Genomic DNA, 16,566 nt, shown 5'->3' on the forward strand with positions numbered 1-16,566 from the left:
TATTGCAGAGAGTGAACAACGCTTCTGCGATATTGTTCCTAATATCCAGAGGGGGAGAGGATGATATTACTTTCAAAATCGCAGGCTGTGTACACCTACCCTGTGATACTATTCCTAAAATCTAGGAAGGGAGAGGACGGTATGACGTTCCATAGAGCAGGAGCTGTACACCCTGCCACCACGCCTGCCTAATTTTTTGTATTTTTAGTAGAGACGGGGTTTCACCGTGTTAGCCAGGATGGTCTCGATCTCCTGACCTCGTGTGGCAGAGCGAGTTCACCTGGGCGACAGAGCGAGACTCCATCTAAAAAAGAAAGAAAGAAAGAGAGAAAGCGAGAAAGAAAGAAAGAAAGAAAGAAAGAAAGAAAGAAGAAAGAAAGAAAGAAAGAAAGAAAAGAGAAAGAGAAACAATATAAGCCAAATTCACTCAAAAGAAATAAAAACAAGATGACAAGTCAATGGCACTGAAAACAGAAAATCAACAGAAGAACTCAATAGAACAATAGTTGTTTCTTCATAAAGATCAACAAAATTGGTAGCTATCAAGCCAGGCTAACAAACAAAAAAAGAAATCACACAAATTACTGTAAGGTGAGTACAAAAGTAACGGCAGTTTTTGCATTCTTGGAATTTGCTGTTTGATACTGGAATACCCTCTTAAATAAATGTGGTTATGTTATTCATCATTTTAATGGGCACTTCTTGCTCTTTTTTTTTTTTTTTTTTTTTTGCTAATGACTTGTTACTTATTTATTTTAGACTATGGAAATGATGTCAGACAAAAAGGAAATTCAAGCGACTTTCTTATTCGAGTTCAAAATGGGTCCTAAAGCAGGGGAGACAACTCACAACATCAACGCATTTGGCCCAGGAACTGCTAATTAATGCACAGCGCAGTGGTTCAAGAAGTTTTGCAAAGGAGGCAAGAGCCTTGAAGATGAGGAGCGTAGTGGGTAGCCACCAGAAGCTGATAACAACCAATTGAGAGCAACCACTGAATTCCATCCTCTTACAGCTACACGAGAAGTTGGCAAAGAACTGAATGTTGACCATTTTATGGTCATCCGGCATTTGAAGCAAATTGGAAAGTTGAAAAAGCTTGATAAGTGGGTGCCTCATGAGCTGACCAAATATTTTAAAAATCATGCTTTTGAAGTGTCATCTTCTCTTATTCTATGAAACAACAATGAACCATTTCTTGATCAGATTGTGACATGCCATGAAAAGTGGATTTCATACAAGAGCCAGCTCAGTGGTTGGACTGAGAAGCTCTAAACCACTTCCCAAAGTCAAACTTGCACCAAAAAAAGTCATGGTCACTATTTGGTGGTCAGCTGCCGGTCTTCTGATCCACTACAGTTTTTGAATCCTGGTGAAATCATTGCATCTGAGAAGTATGCCAAACTAATCAATGAGATGCACGCAAAACTGCAGCACCTGGAGCCAGCACTGATCAACAGAAAGGGCCCAGTTCTCCACAACGCCTGACCACATGTCATACAACCAGGGCTTCAAATTTGAATAAACTGGGCTATGAAGTTTTGTCTCATCTGCCATATTCATCTGACCTCTCACCAACCAACTACCACTTCTTTAAGCATCTTGACAACTTTTTGCAGGGAAAACACTTACACAACCAGCAGGATGCAGAAAATGCTTTCCAAGAGTTCATCGAACCCTGAAAGCATAGAATAAACAAGTTTATTTCTCATTGGCAAAAATGTGTTCATTGTAATGGTTTCTTTTCTTTTTTTTTTTTTTTCGACAGAGTCTCACTCTGTCGCCCAGGCCAGAGTGCAAAGGTGCAATCTCGGCTCACTGCAACCCCTGCCTCCTGGGTTCAAGAGATTCTCCTGCCTCAGCCTCTTGAGTAGCTGGGATTACAGGCACATGTCACCATGCCCAGCTAATTTTTGTATTTTCAGTAGAGACGGGATTTCACCATGTTGGTCAGGCTGGTCTCAAACTCCTGACCTCCTGATCCGCCTGCCTCAGCCTCCCAAAGTGCTGGGATTACAGGCGTGAGCCACTGCACCCAGCCCATTGTAATGGGTTCTATTTTGATTAATAAAGATGTGTTGCAGCCTAGTTACAAAAATTTAAAATTCATGGTCCAAAACCACAATTACTTTTGCACCAACCTAATTATGTAAGAATTAAAAGAGGCCTTTATATTAGAGAGCCCATGGATGATAAAATAATACAGAATATTACAATCTCCATAACCCACAAACTTGGTAACTTAGACCAACTGGATGAATTAAAAGACACAATCGATTAATACTAAAACACAGGAGAAACAGGTAATCTAAATATATTTATATCTATTAATAAAATGGAATCAATGCCTAATAACCTTACAGAAAACTTATATATTCCAAAAATCTGACATTCTGTCATGTTATTCCAACTGGTGGGATTCGGAGATTTGCATTTTGATAAGAACATAGGTGAGTCGCACACACTTAATTTTAGTGCTCATTGGTCAGGAAACCTATGTCCACTATAGGATACTGCAGAACGATGTGCTATGGAGAATTTAGGCAAGATAATATGATTTTCAGAGTTAAAGAAAGACAACCTGTTTTATGTAGTAATTCCTAATAATATCATAAAGGATACCATATTTAAACTTTGGGGTATCCCCAGGTATAATTCTTATTGGAGACACATGTGAATTTCAGACATGGAGGCTTCCCAACTTTGGTGGCTTTCAACAAATGTGGAAGTTAATTCACAACCTATTTTGTGGAGGCATAAAATTCAATGAGCATTCATTGAACCTTTTATTTTAAATATTATTTTTGTAAACTTTGCATTTCCAATTAGGTGAAATTTTAAACCTGTTTCAGTTCTTGTTCACTGTTTCCCCCCCCCACCCCCCCGAGACGGAGTCTTGCCCTGTCACCCAGGCTGGAGTGCAGTGGCATGGTCTCCACTCACTGCAACCTCCACCTCCCAGGTTCAAGCAATTCTCCTGCCTCAGCCTCCCAAGTAGCTGGGATTACAGGTGCCCGCCACCACACCTCACTAATTTTTGTATTTTTAGTAGAGATGTGGTTTCCCCATGTTGGTCAGGCTGGTCTTGAACCCCTGACCTTGTGATCTGCCCACCTCGGCCTCCCAACGTGCTCGGATTACAGGCCTGCACCACCGTGCCCGGCCTCTCCACTCTTTTTAGGTGGAGGGGAGTAAGGGTTGCTTTAAGTTAGGAGGGACTCCCACGTACCCAACCCATTTGTGTAAATTTCTTCCTTCAGAGTTCTTCAAATCAGCATCACCATTGTTAAAGGCCTCCCACATGGTAATAATTGTGCTACCGGGTTTTATGAACATGAAGTTTATGTTTGGCTGAATTAACCTCCTTGCTGTGGCACAAGGGGGCCATAGGTGTTTTCACCAATTATGAAGCAGGTTCACTGTGCAATGGCTACCAACTTTTCTGAGTACAATGAGACCAAACACATTCATACATAAATTCCATGAAGTGAAAGTATTACTTACAAATAGCAAACAAAAGACAACAGAAGTCTAGGATTCAATATGAACCACTACCACAAGATCAGGAAGGCTACCCAGAGCAGACTGATGGAGTTTTGACTGTAAATGCTTCACTTGCACTACAACTGAGGGACCCCAGAAAGCAGCCCACCTTGGGTTTTCTTCCGGGATGTGGTTTGCTAGACACAAGCGTTAAAGGCCATTCTGTTTCGAGCAGGGACTATAACAGAACCTGGGCTGTTCTGACCAATGTCACTTGATTATCAGGATATTGCATTCCCAGTATATCATACAGTTATCTTGAGAACTACCAGTAAGACAGGGAGGAAAATGGCCCTGCACCCTTAAAACTGAAGGATCAGGATATTTGTTGTGACAGAGGCACAGACAGTAGCGACAGAGTGTTCTTGTGAGCCATCTACTAGTTCTCTTGACCGGAGCATGACACCTGACTGCTTTTCTCTTTCCTTTCAATGGAAACTGTTTCAGAATATTTTGAATATTTTGAGTTTCTACATCTATAGAGTTGCAGCACATGATCACTGGCAGTGTAGACTCTCTGCGTGGTTAAAGGAAAGAGTTCAGGAGCCCATCAACCCACATTGTAGGAGACCACCACCTAATCCTCCAGAGAGTGCCACTCCATCTTCCTGGGGTTAGCTCCACATGCAGTAAGGCCATTATGTCTAAGGCCATCAAGACTTGCAGTCCGAAGATTAGACTTTTGACATGCTGATAAGCAGCAGTGATAAGAAAAGCCCACACACTGGCTAGGAATTTTTTAATGAAAGTAGCTGAGACGCTTCTTCATATGCTTCGGTAGGGGCTAATATCAAACTCTTTCTTCCCATTTTCTTTACTCATCAGTGCTTGAACCATGAGGCACCATAGATGTACACCTCATCAGGAGGGTGTATGGGACAGCAGCAAGGGGAGCAGCAGCACAAGAAACAAACAAGGCCACTACTTCTGCCTACATAATAACTATTGCCTTGGAGTGTACAATAATTAATAATGTTCACGTGGCTGCCCTAAGCATACAGAGATGGTGACCAGAGTAGATGCAGGGACTACAGAGATACAGTCTGATTCTTGCTAATTAGGACTTAAGTGTTGGCTTATGCGCTATGCTTTTGTGCATTAATAAGCCAGGGCCTCAACACTGCCTGCTAAGCACAGGCCAAATGTCATGCTGGGATGCAATTAAATATTCATGTCTAGGAGATGACAGCATTTTAGTGTGAGAGAAGATGACCACACCTGAAGACCACAAAACACTGTGCAGACCAAAGGGAAGGCCCATTGTCAGCTCACGGTTCTGACCCAGGTGACTGCTGATGTGTTACGGAACCGTCAGCCGACAGCAGGTAGGTCAAGTTGAGCAGGTGTCCTGCATGAGGGCTGGTCCATTCCACTTGTGTTGCCAATTGTTTCAATAGCGTCTCATGCACCCCACTGGTGAGGAAGGAATTAGCACCCTACTTTTACTGGCACCGTTAAACGCATAACATCTATTACTAAACAGATAAGCCAGACATCCGTTATTAATTACATATAGGAGGATGGTGTAAGCTCCCACAGGCCCAAACAGGGATTAACCTAGGAGCAGAGAGTGGTATGGCATTAAAAAAGTGAGGATGCTCCTTTTTTTTTGAGACAGAATCTCGCTCTGTCACCCTTGCTGGAGTGCAGTGGTGTGATCTCGGCTCACTGCAAGCTCCGTCTTCCAGGTTCATGCCATTGTCCTGCCTCAGCCTCCCTAGAAGCTGGGACTACAGGCCCTCACCACCACGCCTGGCTAATTTTTTTGTATTTTTAGTAGAGACGGGGTTTCACCGTGTTAGCCAGGATGGTCTCAATCTCCTGGCCTCATGATCCACCCGCCTCGGCCTCCCTAAGTGCTGGGATTACAGGCGTGAGCCACCGCGCCCAGCCGAGGATGTTCCTTTGTTCCTATAGGAGTATGTGATTGGTTTGCCTGTTGGCTGGTAGGGAACTGAATCATGTGACACTGACTAGTAAGACTGCAATACTGTAAAACACAATATGTAAACTATAATACCGTAATGGTGTAATACTATCTACTACAATACCAAAGGCATCGATGAAAAGCCCAACACTATCATATGTGACTGACAGACTGAATGCTTCCTTCCTCAGATTGGTTACAACATATTGTCCTATCACAGTTCTCTCTCCTTCATTCAAAGTGAATGATCCAAATAACAGACAGAAATAATAAAGAATAAAGGGCAACAAAGGCAAAGAACTCATGAGATGATACTCTATGGTAAAACTTCATGTACTTAGGAATTAATACCAACTCATTATTAGCAAAAAATGAACATCTTTACATCAAGAGTAGTTTTTCCTTTAATAAAAAAAGGTGGAATGTGTATAATGGACAAGGGAAAATCAAAATTTGCCAAATGAGGCTAGTAAGATAATCCCAACAATTCACAATCATTATTCACTGGTCCATTAATCACAGGACAATACATACAAATGAAACTTACCTGGCCAGGTGCGGTGGCTCATGCCTGTAATCCCAGCACTTTGGGAGGCCAAGGCGGGCAAATCATGAGGTCAGGAGTTCAAGACCAGCCTAGCCAACATGGCAAAACCCTGTCTCTACTAAAAATACAAAGAATTAGCTGGTAGTAGTGGCGGGCGCCTGTAGTCCCAGCTACTCGGGAGGCTGAGGCAGGAGAATCACTTAAACCCAGGAGGCGGAGGTTGCAGTGAGCCGAGATCACACCACTGCACTCCAGCCTGGGCAACAGAGTGAGACTCCATCTCAAAAAAAAAAAAAGAAATAAATAAAAAAATTAAACTTACCTACATATTAGAAAAACATCAAAATTCAACCATGAATCCAGCACATTATCAAATGAATAGACAAAAATTCTACCAACAAACTTAAGAAAATATCATTATCTATGAAATTCAAGTACTACTGCTTAAAGAGCATTTACAGAACTCTCACCTCAAAGTTTCCCTGCAAAACAAGGTGAAATGCATACTCAAGACTCTTTAAGAATGAGCCACTGATAAAAACAATATACTTGTAACTTGTGTAACATTTCATACATTTTTTTTTCAAGCACCGCACGATAATTAATTTGCGTCAGGCTTTCCAAATTAGAAAAGTTTCACTTATAGAACTTCTTTCCGGTGGGAGTTTTCACATGACTTTTCAAGTAAATGTTAAAACTGAAAATATTCTTGCAATTTCTAAACTATTAGAGTTTTAATCCTGTGTACATTCTTGTATTTACAAGGTCCAGCCAGCTACAGTGTGCATTTTCATGTCCTTGAGTGGCTATGAGAGAAATGAAACATTCCCACATTCTGGACATTCATAGGGTTTTTCTCAGGAATGAGCTGATGTCTTCAAATGGAACTAACACAACTGAAGGCCTTACCACAAATTTAAATTCAAAAGGCTTTTCTCCACTCTGAGTCCTCCCAAATCTTCAAAAACAGGAAAATCTGAAGGCTTGACCACATTTCCTACATTCTTAAGGTTTCTCTGCAGTGTGAGCTCTTTCATGTTTATGAGGGAATGGGAAAGAGTAAATGTTTTACCACATTTCTTACATTCAAGGGGCTTTATTATTATTATTATTTTTTGAGACGGGAGTCTCACTCTCTCACCAGGCTGGAGTGCAGTGGCACAACCTCAGCTCACTGCAAACTCGCCTCCTGGGTTCAAGTGATTCTCCTGCCTCAGTCTCCTGAGTAGCTGGGATTACAAGCATATGCTACCACACCCAGCTAATTTTTTATTTTTAGTAGAGACGAGGTTTCACCATGTTGGCCAGGTCTCCTGACCTCATGATCCGCATGCACAGGGCTTGCCCCCCAACCCCCCTGTGGCTTTTTATGTCTTGAAAACGAACTAAGACAACTGAAAAGTGCCACCATGCCCAGCTATTCTTTTTTTTTTTTTTTTTGGGACAGAGTCTCGCTCTGTCGCCCAGGCTGGAGTGCAGTGGTGTGATCTCGGCTCACTGCAAGCTCCGCCTTCCGGGTTCACGCCATTCTCCTGCCTCAGCCTCCTGAGTAGCTGGCATGAGCCACCGCACCCGGCATTATTTTATTTTTTGTAGAGACAGGGTTTCACCATGTTTCCCAGGTTGTTTCACATTGTTTTAATCCAGGCTGGTTATGAATTCCTGGGTTCAAGCAATACACACACCTTTGGGAACTGGGGCGACTGAAGGCTTGGTCACATTGTTTACATTCATAGCTTTCTCTCCAGTATGAGTACTTCTATGGTTACAAAGGGAACTCAAACCACTAAAGGCTTTGCCACATTGTTTACATTCATAGGGTCTCTCTCCAGTATGAATGCTTCCATGGTAATGAAGGGAAGTGGAACAGCTGAAGGCTTTATCACATTTGGTACATTTATAGGGTCTTTCCCAAGTGTGAGTCCTTTCATGCGTCTTAAAAGAACAAGAAAATCCGAATGTTTTCCCACATTCCTTACATTTGTAGGGTTCCTCTCCAGTGTGAGTTTGTTCATGTATTAGACAAGAACCGGAAACAGTGAACACTTTACCACATTGTTTACATTTATAGGGTTTTTCTCCTGTGTGAGTTCTCTGATGTCTTTCAACTGAATTGAGAAAATAAAAAGCTTTCCCACATATCGTACTTTTATAAGCTGGATTTCCACTGTGCATTATCATGTGTCTTCTAACACCTGGAACAAAAACGAAGAATTTCCCACACTGTTCACATTTATATTGCTTCTCTCCATATGGTTTGTATCCTGAGTGAGCTAGGATGTGCCTATTAAGGAGGGAATGACGTACAAAGACTTTTCCACAAATACTGCATTCACATTGTTTTAATCCAGTAGAAATGTTTTCATTCAGATCAAGATTTGGAATTTGGCTGACAACTTGTCCATACTGACTACCTTCTTTGCTTTCACACAGTCTCTGTACCATATGATTTCTGTAAAAAAATGACAAGCACATTATTATTGGTTGGTTTAATAACTTTCTACTTATTAATAGGTCTTGGACTTACACTGCTACCAATACCAGGGAAAATGCATTTTTTTTGTTTTGTTTTGTTTTGCCATGACTGAATTATTTGAAAGTAAATGGGTTAATACTGAAAACACAGATACCACCTGCATGGCTATGACCAAAATAGTAACATTCATATACACAATTTTGTAGTACTATTTTCAAGTAAACTGTTTTCCAAACACTGACTGCTACACCAAAGTACGTTACATTTTGGGTGAAATTTTTCTAAAAAGAAATAAATTTCAAGTGACTCTTACTTGTTTTGAATGCTTGTTTTTAAGTTCATGACATGCTAAGATTCCTTCAGAGGACTTTATTTCCTCTTCTCAGTGCAAATTATCTTACATCTTTCCCAGGTTTTTCAAAGTGATCTTCAATATTCTGGTCTTTCCATTTGTTTCCTAAAATGCAGACCCACAAAATTATCATGAATTATTACAAACTATAGAAACATTACTAGATTTAATGTTCATTGTACACAGTGCCCATGCATGATTTATTCACCAAATCATTCCCTTGCCACATTCCAAATCACAAATAGCACTGATGATAGGGAAATACTTCTGTAATTAAGTGAAATGTGTTGTCATTCTTACCTACAGAAGCCAGGTTCCTGCAGGTTTCCTGCATCACTTCTCTGTAGAGATTCTTCTGAGAAGAATCTAGCAAAGCCCATTCCTCGTGGGTAAAGTTCACAGCCACATTCTCAAAAGCCACAGAGTTCTAGAACATTCCACACATGTGGATAGAAGGATGGGTGAGACTGACAGCACTGGGAATCTATACACAATTCATAAGCTGTTTACATGATTCTAAAATTTCCAAGCATTTATTCTATGACTTGTCACAACTCTTACTCTGTTCACACATACTCCCTCCCACACAGCAGTACTAATGCTACAATTGAACTATTCAAAAAGGCAACAGCAAAGTGGAAACACCCATCTCATTACAGAATCCAGGGAGTAAGATGTGCTGCTAGGAATTACCTTTTAACTTCACTTTGTACATTTCTAGTATCTGTCATAATAAAGTCCTACCTGATGTGCGTAAGTCAGTTAATATTATCAGTCCCAAGACTACTTATTCTTAAAAATGCCTGCTCGCAAAGTTCAATCTTTGTTTGTATTAGTAACTTACATTTTGAAAGGGATTCCACCAACCTAAGTAATAAGAATGACTCACTGCATCTAATGGCTTATGCAATATATTTGCCAAAACTTTCTATTGAAGGTCTATTATTTTGTGTCACTGCAGTGGTGCTTAGGGAACCAGACACCAACACACAGTCTGAACACTAAGTGTTCAATGAGTTTCCTTGGTAGATAATATTTTACATGTGCTCTCACTTGTTAACTGGGGAAGTGAGCCCATTCCATGTGATTACACCAAGAGACAGTAGGCTTATTAAACATAATTGAGTAATAAATAAAACCAATAATTGATATTTAACAATACTAATACAACAATTTTTAAAATTTCTATTGCACAATGTCAAGGCAGAAAGGAGTAAGAGGAAATATGACACGTTTTTTAAAATGACATTAATGTCACCACTTCCAGATGCTATTCCTATGAAATCACATAAATTCCCAAATCAGGTTTTTTTAGGCAAGAAAAACTACTTTTCCATATGTAGTAAAAATGACAAATGTCTAATGATTTTTAGTCATCTAAGAAAAGAGTGATGGCTTGTCTAACATACTTCTAAGATTTTCAAACGAAAATATTCAGGACAGCACAGTATTAGCAGAGAGATGAGCAAGCAGACCAAGGGAAAAAAAAGTCTTAATGACCAGCATATATATGGAAAGTTGATGAATGATAGAGTAGGCACTGTAGAATAGAAAAAGAAATCACATGCACTTTAAAACATGAGGCAAACCAGGCTGGCATCTACTTGGGAAAATGCATTGCATTCTTCTCTATTCCATGAACCATAATCAACTTATTATATATTCAAATATGAAAGATAAAACCAGAACACTTTCAGAAGTCACAGGAATAATTTTTTTTTACGAAAGATTAGGCAGAATTTTTTTTATGTAAGAAAAAAGTGATAAAGGAACAGACAAACTCAAACATGTTAAAATTTAGGGAATAAAAAGAAAATAGAGTGGGCCGGGCGTGGTGGCTCACGTCTGTAATCCCAGCACCTTGGAAGGCTGAGGCGGGCGATCACCTGAGGTCAGGAGGTTGAGACCAGCCTGGCCAACATGGCAAAACCCCGTCTTTTTTGTTTGTTTGTTTTTTGAGACAGAGTCTTGCATTGTCGCTTGGGCTGGAGAGCAGTGGCAAGATCTTGGCTCACTGCAACCTCCACCTCCCAGGTTCAAGCAATTCTCTTGCCTCAGCCTCCCGAGCAGCTGGGATTACAGGTGCCTGCCACCATGCTCAGCTAAATTTTTTGTATTTTTAGTAGAGACAGGGTTTCACCATGTTGGCCAGGCTGCTCTGGAACTCCTGACCTTGTGATCCGCCCACCTTGGCCTCTCAAAGTGCTGGGATTACAGGCATGAGCCACCATGCCAGGCCTAAAACCCCGTGTTTACTAAAAATACAAAAATTAGCTGGGTGTCGTGGTGGGTGCCTATAATCCCAGTTACTCGGGAGGCTGACAACAGGAGAATCACTTGAACCCCGCAGGCGGAGGTTGCAGTAAGCAGAGATGGCGCCACTGCACTCCAGCCAGGCTACAGAGCAAGACAGTGTCTCCAAAAAAACAAAAAACAACAACAAAAAAACCCTCAGATATCCAAATAAGAGGATACAGATGGGTCCACTGTCATAAATTCTTCACCATGCTACAAGAGGGGAACTGACATTTTGGTGAATGTTTGTAACTCATCAATTTATCTATCACACTTCTACTTCACCAGTAGCATTTACAAAGCTAAGTCCTACAGTTCCATTTGAAATTACCCTTAAAAAGAACAGATCTTTAAAACTTACTACACTCACTCTGGGGAAGAAATAAATACAAATTTTTAGCAAATAAAATACATCAGTTTACCTTGCCTCTTTGGAAATAGTATTTTTATCTTTCAAGCTGTACTGACGAAATGTATCTTACAGTCAATGAAAAACTGAAACTCAAGCGGACAAGTCTTTTCAAGGTAACAAACTCAGGGAGAGGCAGTGCTGACTCCAACACAGACCTTTCTAAGTGTCACGGCAGGCCATTCTATCCCTCGGGACACCCATCCTGTTCAGTAAAGTACTCAGTGACCACCTAGGAGGCACTGATGTGCCTTAAGTGCATTTTAATATTCAGGTTCTTGCACATCCTCTCTGGGGTGGGTTTTCCTTTGGGACAGTCTTTCTCTCTTCATAAGTCTGAGACAATCTAGAGAGCAGAAATCATTTCTGCCTTTTCCTCTCAATATCAGCATCCAATTGGCAGACCATCAATGTGTCTCCGAGGAATAAAAACTCGGGCTGGAGAAACAATTTTAATGACCTAACTTTAATGACATTACATTGTATTGTCCATTAATTTTTTTTTTTTTTTTTTTTTTTTAATTTTATTTTTTTTTATTTTTTGTAGCTATGGAGTCTTCCTATGTTGCCCAGGCTAGTCTCAAATTCCTGGCCTCAAACAATACTCCTGCGTCAGGCTCCCCAAAACACTGGGCTTAAGCGCTTGAGCCATGGTGCCAAGTCAGCACATTTTTTGTGTGTTTTTTCTTACACATATGCACACATAGACCTAGGAGTGGAATTGCTTTGTAGTAAGGTATGCATACATTCACCTTTATAGATAATGCCACACTGTTTTCCAAAGTATGTGGGCCTCTTATACTCCCACCAGCAGAGGACGAGGGTTCAACAGTTCCACATATTCATTAACACTGATATGATCAGTTGTTTTTTTTAGATTTTAGCTGTTCTCCTAGAATGTGTAGTGGGATCTCCTTGCTGTTTCCAGACATGTCCCTGATGACAGGTGAGGCTGAGCACTTTTCCTGTTGATTGTCATCTGGATCTCCTCTGTTGTGAAATGCCCTGTCAATCTCTTCCTCTCACTGTTGTATTGAACTGACTGTCCTTTTCTGATTTACTGATTTATTTGCTGGAGTTGTTTGTATATTCCACATAGGAGCACTTTGCCAGTTGTCATCTGTCCTGGAGGAGTCAAAATCGGGCTCCAGCTCCTTCCCAATTTTAGTAGTATCTTCTGTTCTGTTTCAAGTGTCTCTGCCTTTGCTGGAATGAGCTTCATCATGTAACAGAGAACTCACCTTTTCCAACCCTGAAAAGTACAGTGTTGTCTGGCTCTCAGCTACCAAAAGAGAAAGGACTTCTTTTATCAGAGACGAATTTTTCTTCTTTTTTAACTTTCAGATGATAGAAGTTTGTCTTTTTCTCAAAGGAACTCACTAAGAACTTCAGGAAGTAGCCTACACACTCCACAGCCTGAAAAGTTCTATCAAGTGCTTTAATGACCCAGTTTCCAATGGCATATGTTGTGAGTCCTTCCTGGGGTTTGTGGTCTGCTTCACAGTGCTCTTTTTGCACGACGGGGGTAAAAAGAAGCCCGTTCCCTTCACTTGGTCCACTCATCAGTGACCACAAGTCACAGGGTCTTGAGTGATCCTGGGGGAACAGTGGGCATCCCACAACATGGATGGGTTGACAGTGGCGATTCCAGTTCTCAGCTCTCATTCAGCATGATGTAGCCCCAAGGTCACAGAGTTAATATGTGGGCTTGGAACCCAAGCAGTCTGAATCTATAAGCAGCGGCATACAAGGACCAGTTACAACTAAGTCACAGGAGAACCCAGAGAAAGATGAAGGTGGGGTTGGACTAGTGACACAGTACTCCTTGGAGAAATTGAGCTGGGCTCTAGAGGAAACATGGAAGGCAGGGGGGGACAGGAGGGGACAGGAGAGGAAGGGAGGGGAGGCAGGGGACAGGAGGGGAGGGGAGGGGAGGGGACAGGAGGGGAGGGGGTCATGGGAGCAGCCTCCTGCTGAAGCCTCGTATTGTCCATTAATTTTAATGTCCTAAAATTTTAATGACCCTAAGGGGTCACCATTTTAGATGAAACTATACCAGGAGATTCCTCTAAGGCCAACAGCATCCAGCTGCTCCCCTGAGAGACTCTACCCCCTACCTCAGGCTGCCCTTGGGTATGAGATGACTCCAGGGCTGATACTCACTAGACCCTCCAATAGACACGGCCACTGTGGGTATCCTGGGTCATCCCCAGACAGTTCTAAAACGCCAGGACTAGGAAAAGACAGGAGGGTGGCTGAGGACACAACACCTTGTAAAGTTTCCACGGGGGGACCTCAACCTAAAGACATTTTGGTAATATGTACACTTAGGAAAGATGAAAACAAGAGAGGCACAAAGACTTTTTTTACAGTAGAGTGTCAGATGATTTATTCTCCGCTTTCCTCTCATGTAAAATGTTTGGAAACAGAAAAATATTTTGGCCAAGGTGGCTCACGCCTGTAATCCCAGCACTTTAGGAGGGCAAGGCGGGCGATCACTTAAGGTCAGGAGTTCGAAACCAACCTAGCCAACATGGCGAAACCCTGTCTCTACTAAAAATACAAAAATTAGTTGGACGTGGTGGCGGGCGCCTATAAGCCCAGCCACTTGGGAGGCTGAGGCAGGAGAATAGCTTGAACCCGGGAGTCAGAAGTTGCAGTGAGCTGAGACTGCACCATTGCACTCCAGCCTGGCGACAGGGCGAGACTCGGTCTCAAAAAAATATATATATATATATACACACTTGTATGGTTTGCTTCCTCATTATCAAAGACTCTCATTTACGCCCCTCCTGTGGACCCCAAACCACAAACCATGACTGCGGTACCCGGTTTATGAATCGCCGGTTGCTCAAACACGCCGTTTAACGTTTTAACAAAGCCTCAGGTTAATATTAGGGGGAGAAAGGTGGGACTGGAAGCTCCATGAACCACAGCTTCTCCCACGCTAGAACCACGCACACCGAGTCGGGGCTCTCCCGGATCACCCTCCCGTGGCCACCGCACTACCTGGGTGGGGGAAGCGCGGGATTCCCGAGAGGGCTCTGGTCGGCGGAAGTGGCGCCCACAGGTACAGACAGGACACAGGGGTCCCGCTGTCCGCCCCGCCCGGCCCTGCACAGAAGGGGACTGAGGCCTGGCTGCGCCGCGGCGGCTCTGTCCGCAGGTTCCGCAGCCCATGGCTGGTTCCAGCAGGTTTCAACCAGCCTTCTTGCCCATTTCGGGAAGCCAGGCGCAGTCCACTCACCATTCCTCGGCTTCCCGGGTGTCCCGGCGTCAGCTAGGGATGTCCCGATACCCGCAGGTCACAGGGTGGCAGAGGCTGCTGCAGAGCCACCTGGGCCTCCCAGAGCCAAGAAATAGCAGCGGAGACTAACAGAAAAAGCCTACTGTGGCGAAGGCGAGACAAAGCTCCCGCCAGCCAGATCCCGGAAGCCGCCCTCTCCTTTCCTGCGGGGCGCCTGATTGAACGGTCCCCACCCCAGCGCCCCTGATTGTATGGGGCTTCAGGCCCCGCCCCCTCAGGCCCTGAGTGACAGGAGATTGCGATCTCACCTGAGGCTGGATGAGGCCAGAATGACTGCTTTGGCCTAGCGGTTTGCAGTGGGTGCGTCCTTCCTGCGCTGGGATCTGACCACGCAAGGAGGACATTCGCATTTAACCTTGTATACAAGGTTATAGCTATTTGTGCATAATATATATATATATAATTGCAAGCAATATAATGGCAATTCTGTAACTGCCCAGTGGGTTCACCTTGCCCGCTACCTAGACAGAGCCGATTTCTCAAGACGGGGGAATAGCAATAGAGAAACAGTAATTCACGCAGTCGGCTGTGCTGGAGACCGGAGTATTGTATTGTATTGTATTGTATTGTATTGTATTTTATTTTTTATTTTATTTTTCTGAAACAGAGTCTTGCTCCGTCGCCCAGGCTGGAGTGCAGCCTCGGAGTTTTATGATTATTCAAATCAGTCTCCCTGAGCATTTGGGGATAAGAGTATTTAGAAAGTTTATTTTGCCAAGGTTGGGGATGCTTGTGCATGACACAGCCTCAGGATGTCCTTGATGACAGTTGCCCAAGGTGGTCAGAGCACAACTTGGTTTTGTTGGCGATAAATTCTCCATGCAGCAAAGTGAAACCAGCACTCAAGCGAAAGTTTTCTCAATCTCAAGAGCACACGGAACAAAGGAAAGCAGGGGTTTTTATTCCTAATACAATCTCTACCTCTGGCATGGTCTGGGACCATACCTCAAGATCTAAACTGACCCGGTTGGCTATTTGTGAATATTTTCCCAAATAAGGAAGGGGGAAGGGGAATGTGAGTTACAACGGTGGGACATGTGGTTTCGAAGGGAGAAGTGGGTGTAACCAAGGGAACAGATGTGAGTTATTAATTAGAACTGACGGGAAGGTTGTTTACAGTAACTAAGGGCAAGGAGGCATGGAGAACAAGAAATTTGAGTACCAGAACAAAAAACAAGAACGTTAACATGCCAAACCTTGGAAGAGAAACTGACTGTATCTGACAGTTTTATATATTTTAGGGAGACAAGAGACACCAGTCAACATACGTAAGATAAACACTGGTTTGATCCGGTACAACCTGAAGCAAAAGCGGGTCAACTGGAAGCCAGGAGGGGGCTTCCAGGTCACAGGCAGGTGAGAGACGAACGGTTGCATTCTTCTGAGTTTCTGATGAGCCTTTCCAAAGGAGGCAATAAAATATGCATTCTTCTCAGTGAGCAGGGGATGACTTTGAATAGAATGGGAGGCAGGTTTGCCCTAAGCAGTTCCCAGATTGACTTTTCCCTTTATCTTAGTGATTTGGGGGCCCCAAAATATTTTCCTTTCCAATTTCCCCCTTTTGTTTTAAAAATATTTTGGAGAAAGCATTTTAGAAGAAAATCAGTCTCTGGTGCCAGGTTTTGTCTGATTTCTCATGGAGTAGCTGGGATTACAGGCACGCGACACCATACCTAATTTTTTTTTTTTTTCTGGTAGAAACGGGGGTCT

The 16,566-nt window shown here is 42.7% G+C and overlaps 1 protein-coding gene across 1 annotated transcript; it reads right to left on the minus strand.

Moving 5' to 3' along the window:
• Positions 1-7,631: 7,631 nt before the first annotated feature.
• On the minus strand, positions 7,632-15,029 carry LOC117064875 (zinc finger protein 669-like). The gene is made up of 3 exons (XM_033179042.1): positions 14,797-15,029; positions 9,146-9,272; positions 7,632-8,469 (listed from the first exon to the last, which is right to left on the minus strand). Exons 2-3 carry the CDS (start codon positions 9,223-9,225, stop codon positions 7,686-7,688), a joined length of 864 nt encoding a protein of 287 aa, XP_033034933.1. The 5' UTR covers positions 9,226-9,272; positions 14,797-15,029; the 3' UTR covers positions 7,632-7,685.
• Between the last annotated feature and the right edge of the window lie 1,537 nt (positions 15,030-16,566).

The sequence above is a fragment of the Trachypithecus francoisi genome, unplaced genomic scaffold (assembly GCF_009764315.1).
Source record: "Trachypithecus francoisi isolate TF-2019V2 unplaced genomic scaffold, Tfra_2.0 Lachesis_group2, whole genome shotgun sequence".
Classification (NCBI taxonomy): domain Eukaryota; kingdom Metazoa; phylum Chordata; class Mammalia; order Primates; family Cercopithecidae; genus Trachypithecus; species Trachypithecus francoisi.